Source organism: Pelobates fuscus, chromosome 2 (genome assembly GCF_036172605.1).
Source record: "Pelobates fuscus isolate aPelFus1 chromosome 2, aPelFus1.pri, whole genome shotgun sequence".
NCBI classification, from domain to species: domain Eukaryota; kingdom Metazoa; phylum Chordata; class Amphibia; order Anura; family Pelobatidae; genus Pelobates; species Pelobates fuscus.
In genome coordinates, this window is record NC_086318.1 from 81,394,822 (window position 1) to 81,422,799 (window position 27,978).

Here is a 27,978-nt window from a genome sequence, read left to right on the forward strand (position 1 = left end):
TGCTCATGCCATTGTACAGAACACTGGTGAGACCTCACTTGGAGTATTGTGCGCAGTACTGGAGACAGTATCTCCAAAAGAATATTGATACTTTGGAGAGAGTTCAGAGAAGGGCTACTAAACTGGTTCATGGATTACAGCAGTGCTCCCCAACCTTTTTATCGCCGCGGACCGGTAAACGTTTGATAATTTTTCCGTGGCCCGCTTGTTTTGATTTAATAAGACAAAAAAAACCCAAACAGTCACATATATTAAAAAAAAACACGCAGACACATACATAGTCAGAAAATCACAAACACAGTCACATAAAGACATAGACTCAAAATTGTGTGTATGTGTGTGTGAGCGGTGCAGTGTGTATGTGAGGGTGGCAGTGTGTGTGAGAGTTGCAGTGTGTGTGTGGGGGGCAGTGTTTGTGGGGCAGTGTGTGTTGTGTGTGTATGGGGGAAATGTTTGTGGGGCAGTGTGTGCAGTGTGTGTATGGGGGCAATGTTTGTGGGGCAGTGTGTGTATGGGGGCAGTGTTTGTGGGGCAGTGTGTGTAGTGTGTGTATGGGGCAGTGTGTGTAGTGTGTGTATGGGGTAGTGTGTGTATGGGGTAGTGTGTGTATGGGGCAGTGTGTGTATGGGGCAGTGTGTGTATGGGGCAGTGTGTGTATGGGGCAGTGTGTGTATGGGGCAATGTGTGTAGTGTGTTTATGGGGCAGTGTTTGTGGGGCAGTGTGTGCAGTCTGTGTATGGGGCAGTGTTTGTAGTGTGTGTATGGGGCAATGTGTGTAGTGTGTGTGTGGGGCAGTGTGTGTATGGGGACAGTGTTTGTGGGGCAGTGTGTGTAGTGTGTGTATGGGGCAGTGTTTGTGGGGCAGTGTGTGCATGGGGGCAGTGTTTGTGGGGCAGTGTGTGCATGGGGGCAGTGTTTGTGGGGCAGTGTGTGCATGGGGGCAGTGTTTGTGGGGCAATGTGTGTAGTGTGTGTATGGGGCAGTGTGTAGTGTGTGCATGGGGCAGTGTTTGTAGTGTGTATGGGGCAGTGTTTGTGGGGCAGTGTGTGTAGTGTGTTTATGGGGCAATGTGTGTAGTGTGTGTGTGGGGGCAGTGTGTGTAGTGTGTTTATGGGGCAGTGTGTGTATGGGGGGTAAGGAGGCTTTTTAAAAATTTATTTAATTAAAATTAAGATATTCATGTCCCCCCTCCCTTCTTACCTTTACTGGGAGGAGGGGGGACATTTCTTAGTCCCTGGTGGTCCGGTGGGGATTCCCTGGTGGTCCGGTGGTGGTGAGGTGAACTCTAGCCCAGTTACAGGGCTAGAGTTCACTCTCGCGAGATTTGGAGCGTTGCCGTGGTTACCGCGGCAACGCTCCAAATCTCGCGAGAGGAGGACCCGGAGGAGCTGCAGGTAAGAGCTCCCGGGTCCTCTCTCACTCCCCTGCCGGCTGTCAGCACAGTGCCTGCAGACCGGGGAGGGAGATCTCTGATCTCCCCTCCGGTCCGCAGGCACATTGCAGGGCTGGCACTTGGGCAATGCCAGCCCTGCATTAGCCGGCAGGCTCGCACACCCCACACCCCTGGGCGGCCCGGTACCGTTTGATCCACGGACCGGTACCGGTCCGCGGCCCGGGGGTTGGGGAACACTGGATTACAGGATAAAACTTACCAGGAAAGGTTAAAGGATAACATGTATAGCTTACATTTCTTCCCTTATTCATAGATATGCCCCTTCTTGGTCTCTCCGCTCTGCCGGTGACCTTTTCCTGTCCACTGCTTGCACCCTTACTGCTAACTCGCGCTTGCAGGACTACTCGCGGGCGGCTTCCCTCCTTTGGAACAGCCAGCCTACCAATATCAGACTCTCCCCTAGTTTTAAAAGTCCCTCAAAACACATCTGTTCAGAAATGTTTATGGACTCCAAGAGTAACGTATCTATACCTATCCATATCTGTCTCTTGCTCTCCTAAAGAGCCACACTCCACTCTCCCCTCCTGCTCTGCTACGTTTCCTACGTTTGTCACCCTTGCTGCCCTATTGTGTATTTGTACCCAACCTCCTCTAGACGGTATACTTGTTTGAGCAGGGCCCTCATCTACCTATTGTTCTTGTGTAATTGTCTCATTTATTGTAAATTTGCTGGATAAGTTGGTGCTATATCAATACCAATAATAATAATAATGTACAATTGCCACACAACAACCCATGGGCTTCTGTACTTGTCCTTATCAAAACGTGATACAAGATCACACATTGCCACTGTTCTCACAGAGAGGCCTTCTTGACCAGGGACAATGAAAATACAATTCAACAATAGTGTATGTCTTCTATAATCAAGAAAGGTGTTTCTACCCCCCTACTTGGTCTACCCAGTTTTGTGAATTGGACTCTACACATGTTCATCATTCATGTCAAGGGTTAATGGAGAGTGAAAAAAAAATGTGGGTTTATCTTGAACAGGAGGAATATACATAGCGCTCAAAATAAAAAAAAATGTTGTGTGTGTACATATTTTCTATTGGACTAACATATACTATGTAGCTATGTACATATACTGATTATACATGTACAACATATTCAATTGCCAGCAAACTCCAGAGATGTTCCTGATTTGCAGGGTCACAATACTTGCTCCCTTTGCACCACATGATCGTTTGTTTTTAATAAATGCCTATTTCCTCTGTCTAGATTTTTTTTTCTTTCTCTATACCTTCAGGGCTCCGGCAGAAATTTGAATTGACTTAAAACAAGTTCCATGAAAAAAGGAGCTCTGGGTTCTTGCTTCGTGCCTGGGAGAGATGTGGTGCTGGTTATGCACAGCTGTGGCTTTGGTTTATTATTGCGAAGCTGCGCCATAGAACTGTCAGAATGGGGGGAGTTGGGGGGTGAGGCGGTCTAAGGGGGGGACATACAGGGATGTCCTTAGAAGCTCCCAGATGCAAACATGCTTTCATGCAGTACAGGAGAATTATGCAGACTTGCTTGCGTGTCCCTGTACACGTGTTCTAAAACTACTGATGGCAATTAAGCAGGCAGACCGTTGTAGAACATATAACATAACAACCGGTGTGTCAAAAGTTAGCCAGTAAAGATGATAAAATATATTTACAGATGAGGACCAGTGTTTTTTTGTTGTTGTTTGTTTGTTTTTATCCTAGCTGCCAAATTTGTTTCCCCATATGCAACCTCTGCTCCCTACTTGTTTTTATCCCTTAATATTGCTCATTATTTTATCCAAACCTCTCGCTGCAGTCACAGCCACAATTATCACATTTTGGTGATATTTCAAATCAAAATCCTACAAATCCTAAGGTGAAGTTCTTTTGGGTTGTGACCCATAGATTTTTTTTTATATAACAAGACGGTCTATTTTATTATGCAAACAGTCATAATATAACAAATATAAAATATAGAATATATGTTTAGAATGTAAACATATAACAAAACAATCATGGATGTGCTAAATACCTTAAAGCAGCTCCCTGGATGGAAGAAATATGCACAGTATCTGCCTCCACAATTTGTCACAACCTTACCAGAGGTGAGAGCCATGAACTGGCATAAGACCAGATCCGGTCCGCCAGGTACAGTTCCTCTGGATAATAAGTAATACAATCCACTTGTAATATTGTAATAGAAGTATTTGTTACAATTTTGTAACTTGCCCAAATAGCCGGTTGTTTGGACTAACTGAAATAGTATCCACCGGTCTTGGCACTCCCAAAGAATTAAAAGCATGCACTATTGTGTTGTATATACCAAGAGAGCTACGGTGTACACATTAAACAAATGCCTTCAGCGTGTTACCATCATTGTCCGACAAGGATTTTCTAAAGGCGAGCATGCATGTGAAGGCAACAAGTAACCATGTATAAACACTAAACCAGGTGCGCTATTTAAAGGGACACTATAACCACCTTAACAACTTTGGCTTAATGAAGCAGTTGTAATGTATAAATTAGGCCTCTGGAATTTTACTGCTCAATTTCTGCCATTCAGGAGTGAAATCACTTTTGTTTCTGGTTGTTCCAACCCTAGCCACACCTCCCCTGGCTGTGACTAACACAGACTGCATGCATTTTTTATTTTTTTTTCCAATCAGATGTAACTTACTTCAAAAGTTTGTATCTCTTGCTCTGTAAAGTGAACTTTAATCACAGACAGGAGGAACCTGCAGGGTCTAGCAAGCTATTAACAGAGCAGGAGACAAGAAATTCCAAATAAAACCGAATTTACAACAAAGGAAGTGTAAACATTAGATTACTCTTTACAGGAAGTGTTTAGGAAGGTTGTGGCTAGGGCTGTGTAACCAAAGTGATTTAACTCCTAAATGGCAGAGAATTGAGTAGTAAATCTAGACACCTATTAGATACATGTTATGTTGTGACAAATTGTGGAAGCTGATACTATGTTTATTGCACATTTCTTCCACTCCAGGGAGTTTACATTCTATCTTTTATATTCTGATATCATTATTTTATGCCTGTTTGCATAATAAAAAAGACATTCATTGCTATTTTAGCGCGCCCTTCCTTTATACATTGTTCTTTAGGTAACAATTTAGCTAGTTACCCTGGTGTTTGCTAGGTACCCAGATGTCATATTACAATGTACTGTATTTTTTTTTTTTTAATTCTTTATTTTTGTTGTGCATTAGTTTAACAGATAAGCATATACATAACAGAAGTGCACATTTGTTTTTTTAAGTAGTATAACAGGCTGCAACAAGTTATGTCCGACAGTGAGAAGTCAACAAATGTTATCACGGCGTACTGAGTAGGCAGACATTAACATTGTCAAAAAATAACATAGAAGTGTAACTCGGTAAACTTAGGTTGGTTCTTTAGCTTAGTATCCGCTGGGCATTATTCCCAGGACTGGAGCTTGATTAGAAAGCATAGTTAAAGATATTTGGTTGAGGTATCATGCCTGCCCGAGCTAAGATTTATCCACCGTTGTGGGGGGAGGGACCATTAGTTAGGCCGATGTATTCTGGGAGATATGCCTCCTAGGGAGATATCCCGCATGGCCGATCTGGCTATTGCATCACCACGTGTTTAGGTTAGGCTCTTGTTGTGATTGTGCAATACTGGCATTTAATTTCAGCTATGGAGCACAGCTTCATAATTCAGTGTAATAAACACATTCAGGGTGGCTACACTTCCTATCATGTTAGCTGATCAGTCTTGCATTGGTTATGTATCATATTTGCCATTAAATGTTTATGTACATTAAATAAGGAAATAGCAATTTATATTAACAAAACTGGCATGCAAACACATGACCTAGATCCGCGTGGTACCGCGGCACTGTCTCATCAGTAGATGCATAAGGGTATGAACATATTCGACAAAGGTTCAACAATGCTGATTATTTTGACTAGCTACGCGTGTTGGGTGCTATCAATTATTCAACTGTATTACATGCTATAAGTTGCTTGGGTAAAATTGTATAACTGGTGCAGTCTAAGTAGTTTTTACTAGCCTATAATGCTTGGGTAAAATTGTAAAACAGGTGCAGTCTAAGTAGTTTTTACTAGCCTATAATGAGAGTAGATACAGGGTTATGTAAAGAGGTTCAGAAAATTATATATCCATCTACATTCGAGGCAGTGAATAGTTAAACATAGAACAAGTTAAACCTAGTCCTGAGTCGAATCAAAGCAGGTAATAACTGCTGGCTGTTTATCTCTATATCAGTCTAGTATACAAGGCAGAGATCTAGCTACCATTAGGACCTAAAAAGCATAGAGAGTGCTAAAATTAGGCTGGCATCAGTGGGCAAGGTGTGGAAGTCCCGTTAGTGACAGTCAGTACTTGCGGTTTGACCCCTTATGTTTGTGTTCAACCTATGCCCGCAGATGGGAATCGAAAGTCCTGTGCGTTGAGGGCTAGGGGTAAGTCACTTTTTCCGCTGCCATCAGCTATCTCTTTTGGGGTTCCCCAGTCAGTACAAGCTTGTGTGTAGTATAGTGCCATTACCCACTGGGCGACTGCAGGACACCAAGCGGTAGCTTTCTTTCGGCGGATCTTGTGAAGCTGGAAAAGCGGGTATAGGAAAGGCAGGATGCGTTGTGGAAGTGCATGCTTGTATGCCCGACATCGGATTGTGGAGGTGCGAGTGTAGGGCCGGAGGCGAGGTGCGGACCTCAAACGAGGCTGTCTCCTGCGTCCTCTCCGTGGAACCCTTCCTTGAGCACGTGGGGGAGGCCCACTCAGGCGGCGCGGAAAAGCACAGTGGACCCGATGTGCCTCAGGTCGGCTTATAAGCTTGGGGGTAAGTTCCCTTTCGGCAAGTTTAGCCCAGAAGGCAGCGCAGATGCGGTCGAAATTTATGAGAAGAGAGTCCGTCGGTGAAGGTGACCGCGGGAACGTGTCTCCGGCTATAGGGTTCATCTTGGTAGCCATCTTGGGAGATAGGTGTCAACCCTCGGGTTCAGCTGCAAGCTGTGTGTCAGCGTGATCCCAGCACCAGTGGGGACCGGGATAACCCCCACCGGTCCAAAGGGGGGGGAACAGGACCCTGAGCAAGCGGTTTCAATTCAAGGCTGGGGATCGGCCGTCTCCCTCACCTCTTGTGTGATTGTAGGCCGCAGGATAGTCGAGCATGGGCACAAAATCGCCTGTTATGGGTAAAGTAGTCGCGGAGATGCTCTAGGGGGACTCCTCAAGATTGCCTGCAGGATTTTCCCCTAGATATAGTGCAGTTTTCGTCGGTTTTAGCACTGAGTAGTTTAATATATTGAGGAGCTCCTACACCATGCGACCGTCCTGATCGGCTGTCAGGCCCCGCCCCAATGTACTGTATTTAAAAGTGATTTTTGTTTATATTTTTTGAGAGTGTGGGGACACTTTTGTCTGTTTTGTTTTGTTTTTTTTATGGCCTTATCAAGCTATTTTATTTTGATATTTACCTGTTACATCATCTACATCTGTACATCATTTATTTATTATACATATGTGGATTTATGTAATGAACAGTATAAATGTGTTATTGCAAGGGGAAACTGTACTAGAAACTTATTTTAGGTAATAAAACAATGGGAATTTTACTTGGATCATGTATCACTATTTTTGTATTATTTGAGTGTAAAATTATTGTGCTATATATATATATATTTGTTAATACATTTTCATTTACATGGGTGAGACAATTTTTTCTAATCATGTCCTTATACTTAATACTTGATGAACATCTTTAATGGTATTGATTTATACTGGTCATTGTTTGTTGGGATTTTTTTAGGTCTCCAAGAGTTTGATGCCCTGAATGATAATGAGGTGAAGGAATTTCGGAGCAAAATGAGAAAGATCAGTGAAGACAAGGTCCAGTCTTTGCTTGGCTTGACGTGGATGGAATGGCTGAAGTGCACATTCCCACCTGAATTGGAACCTTGTATTCAGGAGAACATCCAGGACAAGCTGTACAGTGGAAACCTCGTGGTGTCAATCCACTTTGACAGTTGTCAGGTTAGATCAGTGGCAAACCTTTTTGAGCCAGAGTGCCCGAACTGCAAAATGAAACAAATTTATCTTAAAGTGCCAACTCTGCAAATAAATGTGAAAATGTGACCCTCTCCATCATATGAAGAGTCTGTCTTCCTCCAATCCTGCTCCACCTGTCTGTCCTATATACTACTTCCTACTCTCCATCTTGGGATCAGTAACGCCCTCTGCAGACCTAAACATGCCCCACCAGCTCTCTGTATAGAGAGCATGATTAGCATTCCCTGTGCAAGCCCTGGACTCCCTACATAGCACCCACCGGCTGACACACCCACTTTACTGAGGGGTTGTGCTTTTTTAGCATCCTGGAAGCTTTGTTTCCAACACATTATACACTCCCAGGACCATCACTAGCCCTGGGCAAGGACAGCAGTGTCAGGGGTTACAGTAAGCTACTCAAGCCCCCTACACAGGGATAACAAACACCATAGCATGACGAGACACCCCTATTCATCTGGCCAGAGATCCAATATGATCATGGTATATTGCGGGAGAGGATTGATGTGTCCCGGGGAGGAGGGAGGGAGGTATCTGGGTTTGGGGCTCTCGAGACCGTGACAGCCTTTCAATTTATAAACACTTTGTTTCCCACACAGCTTGTTCACATGGACTCCACAACTCTGGCTGCCCCTCTAATTGCCTTCCACATACTCAATGGAGTGCAGGGCTGAGCGCTGCACTCCTAGCATAGCCCTAGCCCTGAACTGGGGTGAGCATTAAAAAAAATAGCTCAGTATGTCTGAGGAGTGCACACAGGAGCATATATAGGAATCACTGGGCCCCTGTGCAAGAATCCAACTGACCCAAAACACAGTCATTGACCCACAGTTTAACCAACACACACTTTAACAGAAACACGCTCTCACTTTTACACATACATTAACATACACTCATTAACATGACACACTGTCATTGGCACACACACGGTTTAACCAACACATACTTTCCATTCTTATAGACAGACACAAACCCTCAGATACACATACAGTGAAATACACACATTCACTGACTTGACACTCGTTGACAAGCACACACTCTCACTGATTTGACACTCACTGACACACAGGCAAACACTTTTTTGAATTATTTAACACACACTAAACATGAACATGGACACACTCTCATTGATGCGGACACACTCACACATTCTCAAACATACACATTCTCTCACGCACATAAATGTTTTTTATTTATTGTGTTTTTGAGGCCTTTCCAGCCTACCTATCTTTGGGAGAGCTAGTGTAGGTCTTATCCCTGGATTGTATTGGCTGATTTAATCTCCTTCTTTACTGCCTCGTGAGGGAACAGTGCTGGAAGAGCAGGAACATCTGCTCTCCATCACCCTCCTCCCACCCCCCTTTTCCGGACACTGTAAACATATCGGCAGAGTAGTCTCCTGCTGGAGGGCCCTTAGGTGACCAGCTGACCAGCTCATGGGCCCCCTCTGATATGCGAAACACAGTGGGCCTAGTCGCATTTGCAACCTCAGTGACCTCTTTTGTTCCACCACTGAGCGCATATACAGAGATTTGGTGTACCTATGACTTGTGTGCCAGCTGTGGCATGCGTGCCATAGGTTCGCCATCGCTGGGCTAGATGTTCTTAGCATTAAGTAATTCTTTGGTTCTCAAACCATAAATCTCTAGTCTACTTGTAACTCCAGAGCATCACAATTGACTTGCTTTAATGAGCAAATGATGTTCTGTTTAAGCATTAAGTTATAGGTGCTTATTTTTCATTTTTAAAATCTTTTTTATTACAAATAAGAGTGCTTACATTACAGAGTAAACATGGTGGCTGCCCAATATACCATTGCTCCTGTCTATAGTTTAAGAGCATCAGGATTCATGGTTTGGCTTCTGCCAAGTCAAATTTATATCCTGCTTTTCAATTCTTACTGCTGCCCGAACCCTTTTCCTACCTTGCATGCTCTTATTATAGTTAGGTCCTTCTACATTTTTCTGTACAAATAATCTTCTATTCCTCCATGTTTATTTCTCCATTATATCTTCCTTTCTATCTCCTATTTTAATAATTTTTTTGGGATTGTATTCACCTCACTTTCTCAGCATGTGTGTAATATCTTTGCTTCGCTTGCAGGATGTATTCAGTTTTCAAGTGTCGCCCAACATGACCCCTACCAAGGTAAATGAACTTGCTATTCGCAAACGCCTGACTATCCATGGCCGTGAAGAGGAGGAGGTGGACCCAGAAGACTATGTTTTGCAGGTCAGCGGGAGGCAGGAATATGTGTTTGGTGATCATCCTTTAATTCAGTTCCAGGTGAGAATCAAGGAAATCTGTAAATGTATCTGTTACTGTAAAAGGCACTCAAATGCACTTACCAAATGATAACTTAACTGTGCATCCTTCTCAATTTCAGTATATCAAAACGTGCGTAATGAACAAGAGACTCCCTCGACTCATCCTAGTCGAATGCTGTAATATAAAGAAGATGTTTGACCAGGAGATAAGTGCAATTGAGCTGGCTTTTAAAAGGAAGACGACAGGTCCTCCCTTGCCTCTACCACCAAAAACACGGGGTGCCTCTGTGAGTAACTCAAACAAGCAATGGATATCAATTGCAAACCCTTATTGTATAGTACACTTTTAAATTTCAAGAAACCGATATATTACCATATTTATTAGATGCCTAGTTGAACTTGAAAATGTATCGATCTCTAAATACTTTTTTATAGATTTAAACGAATGTAGCGTTTTAATACAGTATCTTTATTTGCATTTTCTTAGTTTTGTCAAGTTCTCATAACCATTCCTTCCTTAACATTTAATTGCACTTCATTCCTGTAGCCTAGCAAAAAATAATATATAAAAAAATATGAACACTTCAAATCTCTAGTGATGAGGGTTTGCCCTAAGGTGTTATATATGTTGTAGAGTGGATAATACTGTGTCTTTTATTTTATTTTTGCAGGTAATGTCACAGAGTGTGTGGTCCTTGCAAGAACCTTATAGACTCACACTGATCAAGGGAAGCAAACTGAGCACAGAAGACGCGGTAATAATGGGTTATGTTTGAAATGTTTTTATACTGGGATATCCAGTGTCATCACATGCCTGTCCAAAATCCCATCCTGCCAGTTAACGTTGTTTCAGTAATATGCAACTCTTTATTGATGTCAGAGTATTATTAAGAGGACAAAATCAAATAGATCAGAAGAATGGCAAGCTCCTACGTTAAGTGCTAGACTTGGGGAAGCTAGGTTTCACGATTGACTGGCAGTAAAGACTGGGGATGGCATACAGGCGCAAGACTGACCCCAAATCCTGTGTCAGTAAGCATGCTAATAAAGGGGTTTTCACCATACACATTCAAGTCCAGTACTATTGCTGTATATATGTGGCATACATAAATGAACGCATTCATGCATGTATTCTAGCTGCAAGTGAAGTTATGACCAGGTTTCAGGACACCTGGGATTTACATGGAAATAAAACATTTAAATTTAAATGTGACCATGTACCTTTATGTGCAGACATGGAAAAAGTTAGTATGTTTGTGGGAAGGAGAGGGGCTTATTGCTCTTGCAGTGTGAGTGTTGGTGCGTGATCATGGGAAGGTAGCATTAAGTTCACTTAAATAGACACTTAGGACTAATGGGGCAGAACGGCACTTGGTGACTCTTATGTTGTGACAAAGTCACCTTGAGCTCACGGAGACTGTACTTTCATTAAGTGATTGCTTAAAATGAAAGTTCAGAGAATTAACTTTACCTGTAAGCACTTTCGATAACAAAGTATTAGAGGGCATGTCAAAGGAACAAAATAATATATATGTATAAGAACAGAAAAAAATACATGGTATATGTGCAAAAAATATAGAATTCAAAGCTGAGAGTTGCTGTGACTGTTTACAAGGAGACAAGAGATGTTATAGAGAGAAGAATAACAAAGATTTCAATGAGTTTTCTTAAAGAGATAAATTATTAAAGACAGCTCAAAGAAACTGCAAACTAGGGGAAAGTCGAGCAGGGCAAGGTAGGACATTCTATAGGAATGGTGATGCTTTAGAAAAAGCCTGTAAGGGACGCTTTGCTGTGGTTGCAAATAGAGGACAGGCAAAGGTCATTGGCAGAGCCACGTGATGGAGAAGGGTCTACTTGTGAGTTAGAAAAGAAGTATATGTTGGTGTAGAATTGTTGAGAATTTGTTGGTTACTGTCCCTATTTGATCCTAGAGTGCATAGGAAGCCAGTGTGGGGTGTATTATAAAGAGTGTCGGACAAGGAATGTAATCTTGGGGGAAGCAGGTATTTTAAATTGTAGTGAGACAATGTGGGCTTGAGGGAGAGGGATGAGGACTGAGAAATATGTTTAAGGTGAAAGTCAACGGATTTGGAGACACACTGGATGTGTGGAGTAAAAGTGTGGCCAGAAAAAAATAGCACTGGAACCAGCAAGCTTTTGGGATTGGTTCAGGAACAGATCTAAAATAGACTTGGGCTGCGCTCGGAGTATGAGCAATAGAGCTGTTCAAGTGGATTATGAATATGTCCAGAGCCTTTTATCATTAATGTTTTAATGGGAAGCACTAGAAGAGCATCAGATAAAGATCTAAGCCTTTCACCGTCACCTAGTCTGAGGGGCCAGAGGTGGAGAACCTGGTGGATAAACACTTGGAACACTTTGGGTTTAAACCATTTCTAAATGGGTTCACCTCATTAAGTAGGATACCCAGGACCTTCAGGCACTATATCAACCAGCAGGAACAAGGTATGTGCCTAGAGGGTGCCTTTAAGGTCTGTCTCAATTCAGTTCACTTTATCGATTTCTAGTTCAATCACTTATATATGTCTGTAGATCTTAAACAGGATTCCGCTCTTGCGTGTAAGCACAAAGTACCTGTTTTCTGCCTTGCCATTCCCATTTGTCTTGCTGCTTTAATTATGCGTTATAGAGCGTTGCCAGTCTGGGAGAATTTAAAATGATAAAAATATAATATACACTACCAGTATAGCTCAGCACAGGCCCATTGACAAGGTCTACTCTATTTTGCTACGCAGGTTGTGGTGCGGGCAGGTCTCTTTCATGGCACAGAGCCGCTTTGTAAAACCATGAGTACAGAGTTGTCCGGGAAAAGTGATTTTCTGTGGAATGCCACAGTAGAATTTGATATCAACGTCTGTGACCTCCCACGGATGGCTCGTCTCTGCCTGGCCATCTACACTGTGGACAAGACCCAGAAAAAGAAGAGTAACAAGACAGGGAACCCCAAATACCAGACAATAAAGAAGGCTGGAAAAATGGTACTTACCTGTAGCTTGTGTCTATGTACTTTTCAACCCAACCATGCCCTTTTTTCTTCATGCTCCTTTTGTATGCCATATTTTTCTTGCTGTTGAAAATCAAGATATTTGTGTATGTCAAGACTTCATTATTTATGGCTGACCTAAGACTGGCTGATAAAAAGAGGCTTGATTGGAAGATGTTGTCCTTTAGCCTAAAATATTGAAGTGTTTTTTATTTATGTATAGTCCTTTTTGTTCTGTGATTTAAAAATAAAAATAAAACGTTTTAGCGTATATTTTTATATATTACTTATTCCTGTGTGTCATCATGTCTTCCTTTCATTGGCACATGAATTTCTCCTCCTTAGACATTTGTGATCTGTCTTTTGTAGCACTACCCGGTGGCCTGGGTGAATACTATGGTGTTTGACTATAAGGGGCAGCTAAAGGCCGGTGAACATGTCTTGCACAGCTGGTCATCATTTCCTGGTAACGTTATCTGGGAGTGCGCTCATATTGGTGAAAGGCTCACAAATCAGTGACGGCTAGGCTAACAACTATGACAAAGTCAAGCTGACGTAGCATCACAGGCAGTGGGGCTACAGTTAGCCATCATTGGGATAGCTGTATAAAAGTGTTGCTCTGTTGAGACTAATGATATTGATATAGAGAAGAGGGAAATATTTTTGTGATACATTTTCATGTTTTCATAAACCTTTTATGAGAAATGTTAATTTTCTCTGAAAATATAATATTGATTATGTATAGGATTTAGCTTGGCAAATATAGTATTGATTGCTAGACTTATTGAGTATAGTATTGATTGCTAGACCTATTGAATATAGTATTCTATGAAATTTCAGTTATAGTTCACCTTATCGGTAGACAATCCGTGAGCGATGCAGTAAAACACATTAGGAGATTACAGGGTTGACCATGGATTTTGTGTAACTTGTTCCAGATGAACTTGAAGAAATGCTGAATCCAATGGGGACCGTTCGGACCAATCCATACATTGAGAATGCCGCTGCGCTTCACATCAAATTCCATGAATTCTCCAAACCAGTCTATTACCCTCCATTTGATAAGGTACAGAGATACGCACTTTCCTTTCTAATTATGGGGCATATTTATTCAAGTTATATCCTAAACTGGTCAGATAGAAATTAGCATATCAGTTGTGAAATTCACTGCGAACTGCCCGACCTCGGTAGGTTTCTCTGCATCTTGTGCTTCTGTGGGTTTAATGAACAGTGGAGAGTTGCAGAGTACAGACTGCCTGTTGAGTTTACTGCTGAATTCCTATGAATACAGCTGGAAGTCTAACTAACTCGTGAGTTGTGTTTGCGCAAGTGTAATCCTGCTGTAGCTCATCAAGCAGCTCATTACAGAGCATCGTTTAGAATCAAGGGATCAACCATAGGAACATGTAATCATCTGCACACCAGTAACAAACTTCTAAGAACTTTCTCTGTTATGGAGAAACCAAAGCGCTCTACCTGTGTGGTTTTCCTGGAGAGGTCGACCACTTTTGTTTCTTCTACACTTTGCGTAGCACGCAAGGTCTGGTAAACCTTGCTGATTTACTGCAGCCTAGTTTATCTATATATTATAGTGAGCGCCTGTACTTGTTTTTTTTTTTTTTTTTTGTTTTTACACATTCTCTATTATGTTTATGGAATTTGAGTACTAGAATAAAACTTGAACTGTAGTAGCAGCCAATTTATGCTAATGCCAAACAAGTACTTGAATGACTGAAAATACTTTCCATGACATAGTAAAACGAAAAGGACGGAGTCTGCTTGTGCTTTTTTTTTTTTTTTTTTTTTTAACAGTACATATATGAAACAGTAAAGATTTAAAAAGGTTAATTTGAAAGGATAAATTCATCACACATTAGTACATAACCTCTTTTAGTGAACTAACATTTACTAAACGTTTATTAAGGAATGTTTTTTTATAGCTTGTATTTTCCTGTTCTTTGTTGCCTGTTTTTCTAAAAGTATTGTTTCTATATTTTCTTGATAACGAAGGCAGCTCAAATGAATGTACGAGGGAGGATATTCATAAATCATTTTGTATGTCTGTGAGTTGAGTACTGACAGACAAAACTTAAAACCAAAACAATAAAAAAATTGTAAAAAGAAAATTAGAACTCTGCGTAACGAGGTGTTTAACAAATTATTATTTTTTGTTTAAATGACACAAAGTATTTGTGAGCGTGCCACAACTTCCTTTTAGTGAACACACTCAATTATAAAGGTTCACAGTTTTTCTTGTTTTCAACTTTTAATAGTGCTTCTGATAAATGTTTGCTACATATCTTTTTGAAAAGTGAATTTCTAGCCATAAAAGTAGTTGGATATTATATTATATCTGTTTTTCCTGCGGATTAAAACATTTCCAGAATTCTTACGTATTACTTATCTCAATAGTAAAATGTATTATCCTGAATGTCAAATAAATCTGTTGGTATCTGAGTTTTTATTGCATTAAGGGAAAGTTCACACCTCTTGGGCAATGTGAGTCATAACACGCATTCACTTCAGTTTTATTGTGTAATAAAAATGTTGTTTTGTGCAGATACTCGAGAAAGCTGCCGAAATAGCCCGGCACAGTGACAGTCTAACCATGTCGGTAAGTATCCTTGCCTTAGTAAGTTTGCCTATAGCTTGCGAAACAAGTTTTTGTTTAGTCCCCTTAGGGTAGGATGTGGGTCAGAAAGCACAGGCTTTCCTGTACCATTCAAACTGCAATCATGTGCTTTCATGAGACACTTTTCCAAAAATAAATTGTATATTGTTTATTGTATATTGTTTCTGGTATTACAAAGTGGCTGTTTATTCCCTCCCAAGCATTTAACCCATTGCATGCTTTGAAGGGCAAGCACCAACAAAGGGAAACCTGAAGTCGTGCCCTAGGTGTACACAGAGCATCTCTGTCCTGGGGTCAGTTAATCCAACATAAAGGAATGTGGATGATTTGGTATCCTGCTGATTCCCGGCCCTACCAATAAGATGACCAGTCTTTAATGGCAAATCAGAAAGTTAATTAATAACATGCCCTGGGGTCTGTTTCATCTCATTGAATGCAAGAGGCAAAGATCCCCTGCTAAGTTTCTTCGTCTAAGATTACACGGAGACCTATTGCATTCCTAATATGCTTAATATCTAATTAAAAATAACAAGTGATAGAAAAGTGATATATATATATATAAACAACTAAGTTATTGCATTAAGGAGCTGCACACTGAAGTCCTTGTGCTGTGACACTGAATATTTTGTTTACCTAGTGGGGCATGGGCAGTAAAGTACATAGGCAGGAAGAGTCCTTCCGATTGTAAGCTCACTGGGTAAGTGCTGAAACATACTGGCTGCCAAGCTTAGGTTTGTTATTATTTTTACTAAAAGTATCCAATACTGCAGAAGTTTATAACACTATAGAAATAAATAATAAGAGGGTTCACTGAACGGTGACTGATGAATTAAAAACAAACAAACCATGCAGCATGCAGATAGGCAATTATATTGGTATTGCAAGAGGAAATTATGCACAGGGACATTTATTGATGAAGGCATTTGGCAGAGAATGATGGTGACAGACTAGTTGGGGGCATTGGAACATCAGATGATAGAGGCATTAGGATAAAGAATCATGATGGCATTAGATTGACAAGCAACATGGATTTGGAACTTCCAGAATTCTTACGTATTATTAAGATGTGTTAAAATCACGATTGTACTGTATTGGATTGACAACAAAGATTAGAGGATAATGGGACAGATAACTAATTGATTAATGCGACAGAGAATGTTTGAGACATCGTGACCGAGAATGAGGGAAGATATGCGGATATTAATACCGTGAGTAATCTACTTTCCATCACACTATGGTGGTTGGTATGAACCAGAACTCAGAATTAGGCTTATACTGCCAGCAGACCTTATTATGGCTTGATTTAATATTGTTGGATAACGTTTTCAAATAATTTTAAATTATTTAATATATTGATCATTTATTTCTATATATGATATATTTTCTGATATTTTAAACAATGACTTTAAATTATAATCCAAAAATATTAAAGCATTTGAAAAGCTTATCTAACAACATTAAATCTGTCTATTTGATTATTTATTGTGGAGTTAAGTTTGATGACTCAGAGGTGCTAAAATAAGTCTGAAAACAAAGTAATACATATTGCAGCAACATGGTAAATTTGTTGAATTTATATTCTCAGAAAACCTAAATATACCCTCAATTGAAATTGCAAAATAGGGGAATAAAGTCTGTTTTGCACCTCATTTGTCCTTATGAAATTGGATTTTTACCAACATTTTGCAGACCTGAGATTTGTAACAGTCATGGGGTAATAGCTGCTTGATCCAAGGAGATATCTGACTGCCATCCTGGGGTCAAGAAGGAAATCTTTCCTAGTTTGTTGCAAAATTGGAAGTGCTTCAGACTGTTTTGGTTTTTTTTTGCCTTCTTTTGGATCAACAGCAAAAACATATGTGAGGAAGGCTGAACTTGATGGACGCAAGTCTCTTTTCAGCTATGTAACTATGTAACCGTTTAGTGGTTAAAGAGTTGAAGATGTAAAAATTGTGTAATTTAGTCACAAGTCTTCTAAAAGACCATAGTGTTTAATTTTAATAATACGTCACTGCCCTCTAGTGGTTGCTCTATATACTAATCATTGCTAATTCCTATAAAATGGATTAAAGAAATGTGATTTGAAAAATGGGAAATTCATGAGGGGCAACCATATTTATGACCTAATTATGAAATATACTCGTTTATTTTTTTTTAAGGAAAAGGTAATTAAAGGTCTAGTATTTCTAGTGTGGGGGCCTTCTCTGACTACAAATGTGTACTTTTTTTGTTTGGCTGTATTTTAATATACTTTTTCAGTTTTCTGTATGGTAAATACATTTTTTTTTTTATCTTCATCACTCCTTTGTGCATTCCCTAAATCTTAGAACAAGCAAAGAGAATTTGATAATTTGGGATGGGTAGGGTGCTTGAGAATTCTTCCCCAACAGGTGCCTGTAATGTAAATACAACCATAATTGTCTGACAACTGTGACAAGTTGCTGGAGACAAAGCCCTGATTTAATGAGCTTTCCGAATGGTTTAATACAGTTGCAAAAAGCTTCCAAATGATTATATCTACAGAAGTCCCTAGGGCCGAACTGGGAATAAAAAAACAGCCCTGGACAAAAATACCAGCCCTTTAATGCATTGAGTCAGTATTTTGTGTAGATATTACTCCAGTTCCATATCCCTCTCTCCTCCAGCTCCATCTACCTCTCTACTCCAGCTCCTTCTCCCTCTCCCTCCTCCAGCTCCATCTACCTCTCTCCTCCAGCTCCATCTCCCTCTCCCTCCTCCAGCTCCATCTACCTCTCTCCTCCAGCTCCTTCTCCCTCTCCCTCCTCCAGCTCCATCTACCTCTCTCCTCCAGCTCCTTCTCCCTCTCCCTCCTCCAGCTCCATCTCCCTCTCCCTCCTCCAGCTCCTTCTCCCTCTCCCTCCTCCAGCTCCATCTCCCTCTCCCTCCTCCAGCTCCATCTACCTCTCTCCTCCAGCTCCTTCTCCCTCTCCCTCCTCCATCTCCCTCTCCCTCCTCCAGCTCCTTCTCCCTCTCCCTCATCCACCTCCATCTCCCTCTCTCTCTTCTCCAGCTCCCTCTCTCTCTACCTCCTCCAGCTCCCTATATCTCCTCTTCAGCTCCCTCTCTCTCTACCTCCTCCAGCTCCCTCCCCTCCATCTCCTCTCTACCTCCCTCCCCTCCCTCTCTAGGTCCATCTCCCCCACCTGCTCCATCCTCCTCCTATCTCTCTTCCCTCCACCTCCCTCTCCCTCCCAGTTCCATCTTCCTTCTTCTCTCCAGCTCCATCTCTCATCCTTCCAGCTACCTCTCTCCATATTCCTCTCTCTGTCCCCTCTAGCTCCAATTCTCCCTCTCCTCCAGCAGAATAAGTTGTTAGGCCACTTCCCGTACCCTGGTGGTCTAGTGTACTTGCCAACTGGGGGCTGCATCATGTTCTTCCCCTCCTGAACTGGCAGCTCCCATGCGGTGTAATGCTGGAGGAAGTCTTACTGAGGGTGGGGGAAAGGCTTAAAACCTAATTTGCTGCTTCCTCCTTCGGCAAGGCTTCCTAAGGCTATAGTGTGCTGTGAAGGAGTTGGCCGGTGTTGTCGGGCAGGTAACGCCCAGCTCCTTCACAGGCCCTACAGCTAAGATCTCATTAATTATTGCAGGCGATCCCCTATCCTCATCGACTGCCTGCAATATTATGGAACACTCGGCACCTCTGCTGGTGCCGGTACTCCGGTGGGCCAGTCTCCATTAAAAGCTATAGGAACATTTTGAAGATAAATTATTTGTAAATAAATAAATAATTTTCTAATAGTATTGAATCATTTGGAAAGCTTTATTAAATTGAGGCCAACGTTCTGTCCCACTACAGTTATCATCAGTGGAAATTAAAGACACTTAAAACTTTCTCCGGTATGGTCTGGTCATGTTCACACCTATAAAGTAGGCGTTTCATGTACGGTGACCCCCAAGCAGCTGGAAACTCTGTAACAAGCAGTGTTTACATGGCATTACTTGTAATACAGATTTACACAATTTAGACATATGGAGCTTATTGCGTGTGCACACAGTTTTGGTAACGTGTGCCCAAATGTGCCTTGTCTGGCAGGGTCGTGGTGGAAAGAAATTTAATATTGAGCTGAAGGAGATAATGGAGAGGGACCCATTGTGCCAACTATGTGAAAATGAAAAGGATCTAATCTGGACCTTGCGGTATGACTGCCGGGAAAATTTCCCATGCTCACTTCCAAAACTACTACTGTCTGTCAAGTGGAACAAGCTGGAGGATGTGGCCCAGGTGAGTTTTACCATTGTTTTGCTAAGCTAATATAATAGTGCACTGTGTACTCAATACTTCACACTCACCATACGTGCTACAGTACACACTTGCATGGGAGTTTTTCACTTAATAATTAATTGTGTTGAGTTGATGTTTGATGTTTTTACTTGTCCTCTCATACATGGATTCCACAAGATTTTCTCTGGAGTGGTCTACCAAGTTTATTCCAAGATAGTTTCAGCTAAACACAGTAACACGGCTGATTAATATAGGAGGGGGTAAAATCCAAAAAAAGCAGGCTGTAAAATACCAGCATGTATGTGCACAGCTCATAATCAATGTAATCTAACAACGCTCACACATGTATTCTGCATCACAGGGGGCTGTAGTGTTATTTCCCCCCCCAAAAGATCTCATTGTTATCTTGTATTAATAACATTGTAATAATCATTATATAAGTCTTTACATGGCCCTGGTTTAAAACAGGCAGGACAGTGTTAATCCACTTTATGACACTTGACACAACGGCCACTATGTTACAGGATTTGTCTGCTCGTTTGTCAGGAAGGGGTTAAATGCTAGCATTTTATTTATTTTTATTTTTTTAAGAGCAAAGTGCAGCTGGAGCAGGCTGCAACTAAATGATTTCCTGTCTGTTCTCCCTGATTGGAGGTCGTTTGGGTGCAGAGCTGTTTTTAGACATCCTTTGGTCTCTGGGCGTCCTCCGGCCTTGCATTTTGATGGCTGATTATCTCTCCTGTTCACAGAGCTCCTCTCAGGCTCTGACTTCCCTTCCAGATTTACAGCGGCGGAATGTAAACACACAGAGAGCTGTATTTTTGGAATTTCCTCACTCTTCTGGGTCATTTAGACCTCTGCTTCCTTCCAAGCTGTAGAACACTCACTCACTTCCAAGCCATTGAAATCACTCAGTACTTGCCTGCCCCCTGGCTGCCCTGACATAATATTACAATATTGTGCAATGTAATTTTTGTTAATGTTTTAAAAAAGAAATTAAAGAACATGTTTAGACATCTTCCTTACATAGTTCTTAAATGTGAAATGACATATCAAAGTCTTATCAGCTTCATCCTTTTTTAGACCGATATCTTTGCATGGTTCACATGACGGTAACCTTTGTCCCTCTTCATGCCGTTGCCCAGAATGCTGTATAGTGTCAGAATAAAATAAATCCGTAATGTTTGTTTTATTAATGGTAATATTTAGCTTTCTTCAGGAGCTATTCTTCACTTGAATATCCCATATTATTTTGGTTTCAGTAGTGTGAATGTTTCCTTTTAACAGATGCATTTGTTTTCATTGTTTAGTATTTAATCTATTCTGGTGGTGAGAGCTGAATTACCACCTTGTGTGAATGCGTGTTTGACAGGCTCCTTCACATGCTAGAGCAGTGTGCACTGTATTACCTCCCCGATAAGCCATTCACCCTTTCTGAGGACATAACTATACAGGGGGCTACACAGAATCACTTTGATACCAATATTGTGCTGTATGGGCGGACATAGTCAGTGTGGGGACTTTGAGGCCTGTAGCATTGTGAAGCTACAGTGTGTCCTAAGCTCATCGAGCTGGGCAACTCCAAATGTGTTACCACTTGCAGTGAGAGCCTTCTGGGTACCTTTTTCTTCCTTTTCTGAGTGCTACATCAAGCATTTTTATTTTTCTGAACTAGTCGGCATATGAAGTGTTCGCATGCTGCAAACACATGGCAAGCTGACAATCTGATTCATCACGCATGCTTTTTTCTTTCTTTCTCCGTTCCCTGCACATTAAACATATCATAATTCTGTAATGTTACGCTCTGCTTTCATGGGGGGGGGGGGGGCTGTGTGGAATCTATACAGAATATTTCATCCAATTTTGGAAGCAATGTGTTTCTAAATGTAGAGCTCCAGGTGCAATCAGAAGGGAGTAGAGCCAGATTTCATACACAACAACTTCCTGCCTGTCTGATATTAGACATCCAGACAATGCCATCATAAACAGGGAAGCAGTAACATGCTCACTGGGCTCAATAATTCGTCTCTGGAAAACTACTGCTCAGCAGAGACGATACAAACTTTTGCTTTCTATTTAACTTAGTAATTCTGTTTGTATATATCACTATATTGATGTAGCATTCAGTATGGTCCCTGGGTAATATGTGCTGTGCTGACTGTAATTCTAGCACGTACCAGCACTAATTGCCATGTTTGATCTAAAGCTCCTCAGTAAGTAGTATTTAGCCAATATGGATAAACAGGGGAGGGCTGGCAGCCTTAGGCCTGGGGGGCAAATCCAGTCAAGTGGCCCATTGCGCCAAGAGGAGAGTAAAAACACCTTTCCCATGTGATTGAAAGTGTGTGTGTGTGTGTAGGGGGGGGGGGGGGGAGCCGTCACCTAAACAGACAATCAATGACAGGCACACACACTTGCTGATTTGGCACACACTAAAAAACACACACTCACTGACAGGCACACGCACACACTCACTGACAGGCACACAGACACACACAGAGAGACACATTGTTACAGGCATACTGACTCACACAGACAGACATACTGACATACACAGGCATACTGGCTGACACAGACAAATTGGCACACACACAGAGACATACTTGCACACAGACATACTGACACACACACAGAGATACATACTGTTACTCACACAGAAAGACACACTGTTACAGGCATACTGGTACTCACACAGACAGATATACTGACACACACACAGGCATACTGGCTGACACACAGAGACATACTTGCACACACATAGACAGACATACTGACATACACACAGACAGACATACTGGCACACACATAGACAGACATACTGATGCACACACACAGACATAATGATGCGCACACACACAGACATACTGACGCGCACACACACACTGACATACTGACATACTGACACACACAGACATACTCATACACACACACTCAAACTTTACACTTTTAAAACCAGTGGACAGGGGCTGAGTAAGGGGACAGGGCTGTAATGGGGGACAGGGGGTGGTAGTGGAGGGTATAAGCTGTAATTGGGGGTTTAGGAAATGTACGGGGGGATAGGGGCTGAAGCAAGTTGATGGCTACAATTTGGGAAAGGGGCTGTGGTGTGGGTAATATGGGTTGCAATTGGGGGAGAGGAGCTGTAGTGGAGATGTTATGGGGCTGTGGTGGGGGGCATGGGGCTGAGGAAGGGGGCAGGAGCTGAGAGGGGGGAAAGGAGCAGGGAAAGGGTGGGACAGGGGCTGACCAAGGGGACAGGGTCTGAGGTAGGGGACATGGGCTGACTAAGGGGACAGGGGCTGAGGAGGGGGGACAGGGGCTGAGGTAGGGGACAGGGGCTGAGGTAGGAGACAGGGGCTGAGGAGGGGGGACAGGGGCTGAGGAGGGGGGACAGGGGCTGAGGAGGGGGGACAGGGGCTGAGGTAGGGGACAGGGGCTGAGGTAGGAGCTGACTAAGGGGACAGGGGCTGACGAAGGGGAGGTGGGGACAGGGGCTGAGGTGGGGACAGGGGCTGACTAAGGCTGAGGTGGGGACAGGGGCTGAGGTGGGGACAGGGGCTGAGGAGGGGACAGGGGCTGAGGAGGGGACAGGGGCTGAGGTGGGGACAGGGGCTGAGGAGGGGACAGGGGCTGAGGAGGGGACAGGGGCTGAGGAGGGGACAGGGGCTGAGGAGGGGACAGGGGCTGAGGTGGGGACAGGCAGGGGCTGAGGTGGGGACAGGGGCTGAGGAGGGGACATGGGCTGAGGAGAGGGCAGGGCTGAGGAGGGGGCAGGGCTGAGGAGGGGGAAGGGCTGAGGAGGGGGGGCAGGGGCTGACTAAGGGGGCAGGGGCTGAGGAGGGTTGACAGGGGCTGAGGAGGGGTGACAGTATGTGTGTCATTATTTCTCAGTGTATGAGGAGAGGGCAGGGCTGGGGAGGGGGGACAGGGACTGAGGAGGGGACAGGGCTGAGGAGGGGAATAAAAAATAACACTAAAGTGTATTTCCCCCCCCTCCCTGAGTCTTACCTTAGGCCAGGGAGGGGTGGACAGCAGCCAACAGGAGCAGCAGCCAGTGAAGTCGGCCTTTCCTGATGATGTCAGGAGGAGGGGGCGTGGCTTCCTCTGCTCTTCTCCCAGACTCCCCAGCGGTCCTGTGAGAAGAGCAGTGGAAGTCACGCCCCCTCCTCCTGACATCATCATCAGAGGCCGGCCCACTCCACTGGCTGCAGACTGCAGGAAGAATGAGGTAAGGTGAAAAATCTGAGTCCTCAGCCAGAGGCAGGGGATTCAGATTTTCCTTTTTTTGCTGGGTGTGGGCGGCCCTGGCCCCTGGTTTTAGGGTGGCCTGGGGGGCAATTGCCTCCCTGCCCCCCTTCCCAGCCCGCCCCTGTGGATAAACATCACTTTCATTCCATAGTAGAATCCAGGGATTCCATCAATATCTCCTCTTACTTTGCATGTCGTTAATTAACATGCAACAACCATTAGTGCTAATACAGCACTATCTAACGCTTCTGTAATGGATCACCAGGTTTCTAGATTTCCTCCAAGTACAGTAATGGCCAATCTATGATTTAATACTATAATGGCCAATATGTGACTTGGTACAGTAATGGTTAATTGCTGACTTAGTGCAGTGATGGCTAGCATCTAACCATGGCCTAGATTTAATAAGCTTTCCAAATAATGTATCAGTCACCATTACAGTATATGGGGATTCTTGTAGATAAATCATTTGGAGAGTTTTACTAGTAGTATTACGGTAAATCATTTGGCAAGCTTATTAAATCGAGGCCTTAGTGATGTGGTGGTGGCGGCTAACCTCTAATTTAGTGCTGTGGTGGAGAAAAGCAATGGTAGACAGCTCCTAAACGGTGCAATGAATAATGGTTTATTGGGAGGTAAATCATCTCAAACGGTTTGGTTATAATGGCTTGGTCATGTCATTGCTGGGATCGTAGGTGCTTCCAGAAATGCATTGTGATGCTATTCCTTTTGACTTGCTAGAACAATGGCTAACTGCTGGTTTAGTACAATGATTGCTAAACTCTGACTTAATAACTTAGAATAGCTATGGCTAAACTTTGACTTTGTATTGTAAATGGCTTCATACATTGATGTCATTTGCAGCTTTCTATTTATTCCTTCTTCTGCCTAATCGATTGTATTTAATTTATCTCACTAATTAATTTCCAATACTTATCATTATGCAAGTGCCTACTACAGATAAGCATACTAACCAGTTGCCCTATGTTGTGTTTTAAAGCTCCAAGCATTGCTGCAAATCTGGTCAAAACTTCCCCCAAGGGATGCCTTGGAGCTGCTCGATTTTAACTATCCTGACCAATATGTAAGAGAATATGCAGTCAACTGTCTGAAGACCATGAGGTAAATAATGATCTCTTTGTTAACACATTTGGAAATCTGCAGCAATATCGGTGGAACTAATGATGTGTAAAAATTTCTGTCTGTGATAGGGACCATATTGTATGTGTGCTTTACCCCTGGGATTTGTATATTATTATTATTATTATTATACTTTTAATATGATCTACACCTATCACTGTTAGCGCACTACCTCCCGTGAATGTGATCTACTCCTGTTAGTGTTGTTTACCCTTAGTAAATATTAATTTACCTGACCCTATAAGTGTTACCTGCAGGAATTGTTACCTGTACAAGTCCCTAATATTGCTAAATGTGAGGAAAGTGAACTGTACGTATCCCTATAGAGTTACCTGGAGCAAACATGATAAGATAATGTTCCTTAGTGGAACCTGCAGGAAAGGTGATCTACAGCTGTTCTTTTCAAACATAATCTCTGTTAGTGTTGCATGCATGTAGAACCGTCTGCCACTTCCATACCCTTTTGTTAAAGTTCAGTGTAATTTGGTTAAACCCTCTGGATTATGTGATTTGGTAAAACCCTCTGGATAATGTGATTTGCTAACCTTTCTCTCTGTGTTTGGCCAGTGATGAAGAGCTCTCGCAGTATCTCCTGCAGCTGGTGCAGGTTCTGAAGTACGAACCTTTCCTGGACTGTGCCCTCTCCCGTTTCCTGTTGCAGAGAGCGCTGGCCAACCGGAGAATTGGACAGTTCCTCTTCTGGCATCTGAGGTACGTCAACACCGCACTGTCCCTTCCAGCATCATAGAGATATAGCAAGCTCTGGCACTCGCTGGACATCCATTAAATAGTTGTAAACATTCCACACTCAGAACCGACTGCCCTGCCATGTCTGCCCTTTAACTGCCCGCTGTGAAACCTCAAACCCAACTGATCTTTCGCCAGCTTTTATATTCTGTATGTGACCATGTCTGTCTGAAGCCCTTTTCGTTTTGCTTACTGCATTAGCCCCCTACGTAGCAGCACTTCCTTTCAATGTTAAAGAAACGTGTAGACTCTTCCAGAGACATCTTCACTGAATACATGCACAAATGTACAGAATGATAGATCATATTAAAAGATGTCCCGCTGAAGCCATGATGTGCCCATAAGTAGACACACATGTTGCTCATCAAACAACATTAGTGCACGTGAACAGCACTGTGGGAACCACTCCGCACGTAGTGTAACTGTTATATCTAAATGAATCCTTGTCAGTGATGTGTGTTTTACATTAACCCTATCGATTCCCTTACCCGGGTATGTCATATGTACATTGTTTATTGAGTTAAATGTTTAGATTGTAAATTACATCAAAATTAATGCCAGGAAACAGTGTCCTGTTCACAATGATATACGTTGATAGAACAGATATATCCTGAAAGCAGATCTACTCCTAACATGTTAAAAAAAAATAAAAATCACCAGTTTGATGGATATTGTATTCCAATGCTCCCATTGCTTCCTGCTGTGTCTTACAGCACCCTCCTTCTTGTGAATTGCCCAAGCAGGAGATAGTGCAAAGGAAAAGGTGCCGATCTGGTGTTACAATAAAAACAGTCTAAGTTTTATCAGAACTTTTTTCCCGGTCAAGTATGGCAGCATTTACTCATGGGTTAGCTCCTCCCCTTACAGCAGAGAGGACAGAAAATAGAACTCTGAAATTGGAATAAATAGATCCACCACCTCCCTAACAGCATTAAAAGGTTTGTGCAGCTCAATAATGTTTTTTATAACTATTAGCTGTATTTGAACTCTGTTCCTGACACTATATATAATGTCTGGGTATAACTCATAAGCAAATGCTGCCGTGTTTAATGATCAGGAAAAGAAAATTACGGTAAGTATGAAAATATTTTCCTTAATATTTTAGAAGAATGTTTTAATCATATTCCAGTTACTGTTTCAGGTATAACGGAAACCTGTAGTCCTGACAATAGCAATCATTATTTTGGGTGTTATTTTTCACCACAAAAATTAAAATGAGGTTGTTGTTTTTTTTATGCAAAGTTTATTCAAAGCTTTGTCACATAATGCCATGTTTAACTGCTGTTTTATTTGTGTCCCTCTTTACCTCAATAAAACACAGATTAAATAAATAAATAAATAATATATATATATTTTTTATTTTTTGTTTTGAATATTTTTATTGTTTTCACAATATAAACGCATTTATCAAACTGATTTGTAATAAAGCAAGTAGTTGCCCGCGCAGGGGCATAAGCATTGGTAAATAAAGGTGCAGACATTTCGGCGCTTACGCAGAAGCGGATTCGTCGTTGCCTGTGTAGCAGAACATATTGATTCATATTGTAAACTGATCTATGTAATTAAATTGGATTATCACTTAAGCAAACGTAATTTCTGGTTGAGGCGTGGGTATGCAATTATCTATGTATTGATCATGTTATTAAATAGGTAAAAGACAGAAACACCATCTTGGAAAAGCGTTGAACAACACTATTAGCTATATATCTAGTTAATTTAATTAGTTCTGCTCTGCCTAAGCCACATTAAAAACTCGGTAAACAAAAATAAACTAGAAAAGGAATTAAATGAAAGTAAGCCTTGATTCGCATGCCCTTAAATACCACTACCAAAAGAACAATCAAACCTATGCACCAACAATGGCACTTCAAGGGTATATTTAGTAATACCATATTTAGTGCCTTACTGCGTGTTAACCCTGTCAGTGCCCGTGGCGACATTGCGGCCCCCTCTCAGGCTCCATGTAGATCAAGGCATACATAACTGTGGTTTGCTTGGCACATTCCAAGATAACAAAAGGTGCATCATTTGTTATTTGGGGACCTTGAAACTAAAGGTACTAAAAACGATCAGAATCTTATAGCAAAATCTTATAGCAAAATACAGATGCTAGAGAGTTCAACTTTCCCATCCCCCATGCGACTCGGATCCTAAACAGTTGTCTTAGTCAGCTTTAGAGAGGATCTCAATGTTGCTGGTGTCTTTC

General features: G+C 42.1%; 1 protein-coding gene across 11 annotated transcripts in view; it reads left to right on the forward strand.

Moving 5' to 3' along the window:
• The window catches only part of PIK3CB (phosphatidylinositol-4,5-bisphosphate 3-kinase catalytic subunit beta), a 191,440-nt gene that overhangs the window by 146,156 nt on the left and 17,306 nt on the right, over nucleotides 1-27,978 (forward strand). For all 11 annotated transcript variants that reach the window (XM_063442326.1, XM_063442325.1, XM_063442329.1 and 8 more), the window contains 11 exons: nucleotides 7,229-7,452; nucleotides 9,589-9,771; nucleotides 9,872-10,039; nucleotides 10,424-10,507; nucleotides 12,512-12,754; nucleotides 13,129-13,225; nucleotides 13,698-13,825; nucleotides 15,320-15,373; nucleotides 19,449-19,637; nucleotides 24,886-25,007; nucleotides 25,593-25,736. In XM_063442326.1, coding sequence (XP_063298396.1) covers nucleotides 7,229-7,452; nucleotides 9,589-9,771; nucleotides 9,872-10,039; nucleotides 10,424-10,507; nucleotides 12,512-12,754; nucleotides 13,129-13,225; nucleotides 13,698-13,825; nucleotides 15,320-15,373; nucleotides 19,449-19,637; nucleotides 24,886-25,007; nucleotides 25,593-25,736 — 1,636 coding nt within the window. The remainder of the gene's footprint in view (nucleotides 1-7,228; nucleotides 7,453-9,588; nucleotides 9,772-9,871; nucleotides 10,040-10,423; nucleotides 10,508-12,511; nucleotides 12,755-13,128; nucleotides 13,226-13,697; nucleotides 13,826-15,319; nucleotides 15,374-19,448; nucleotides 19,638-24,885; nucleotides 25,008-25,592; nucleotides 25,737-27,978) is intronic.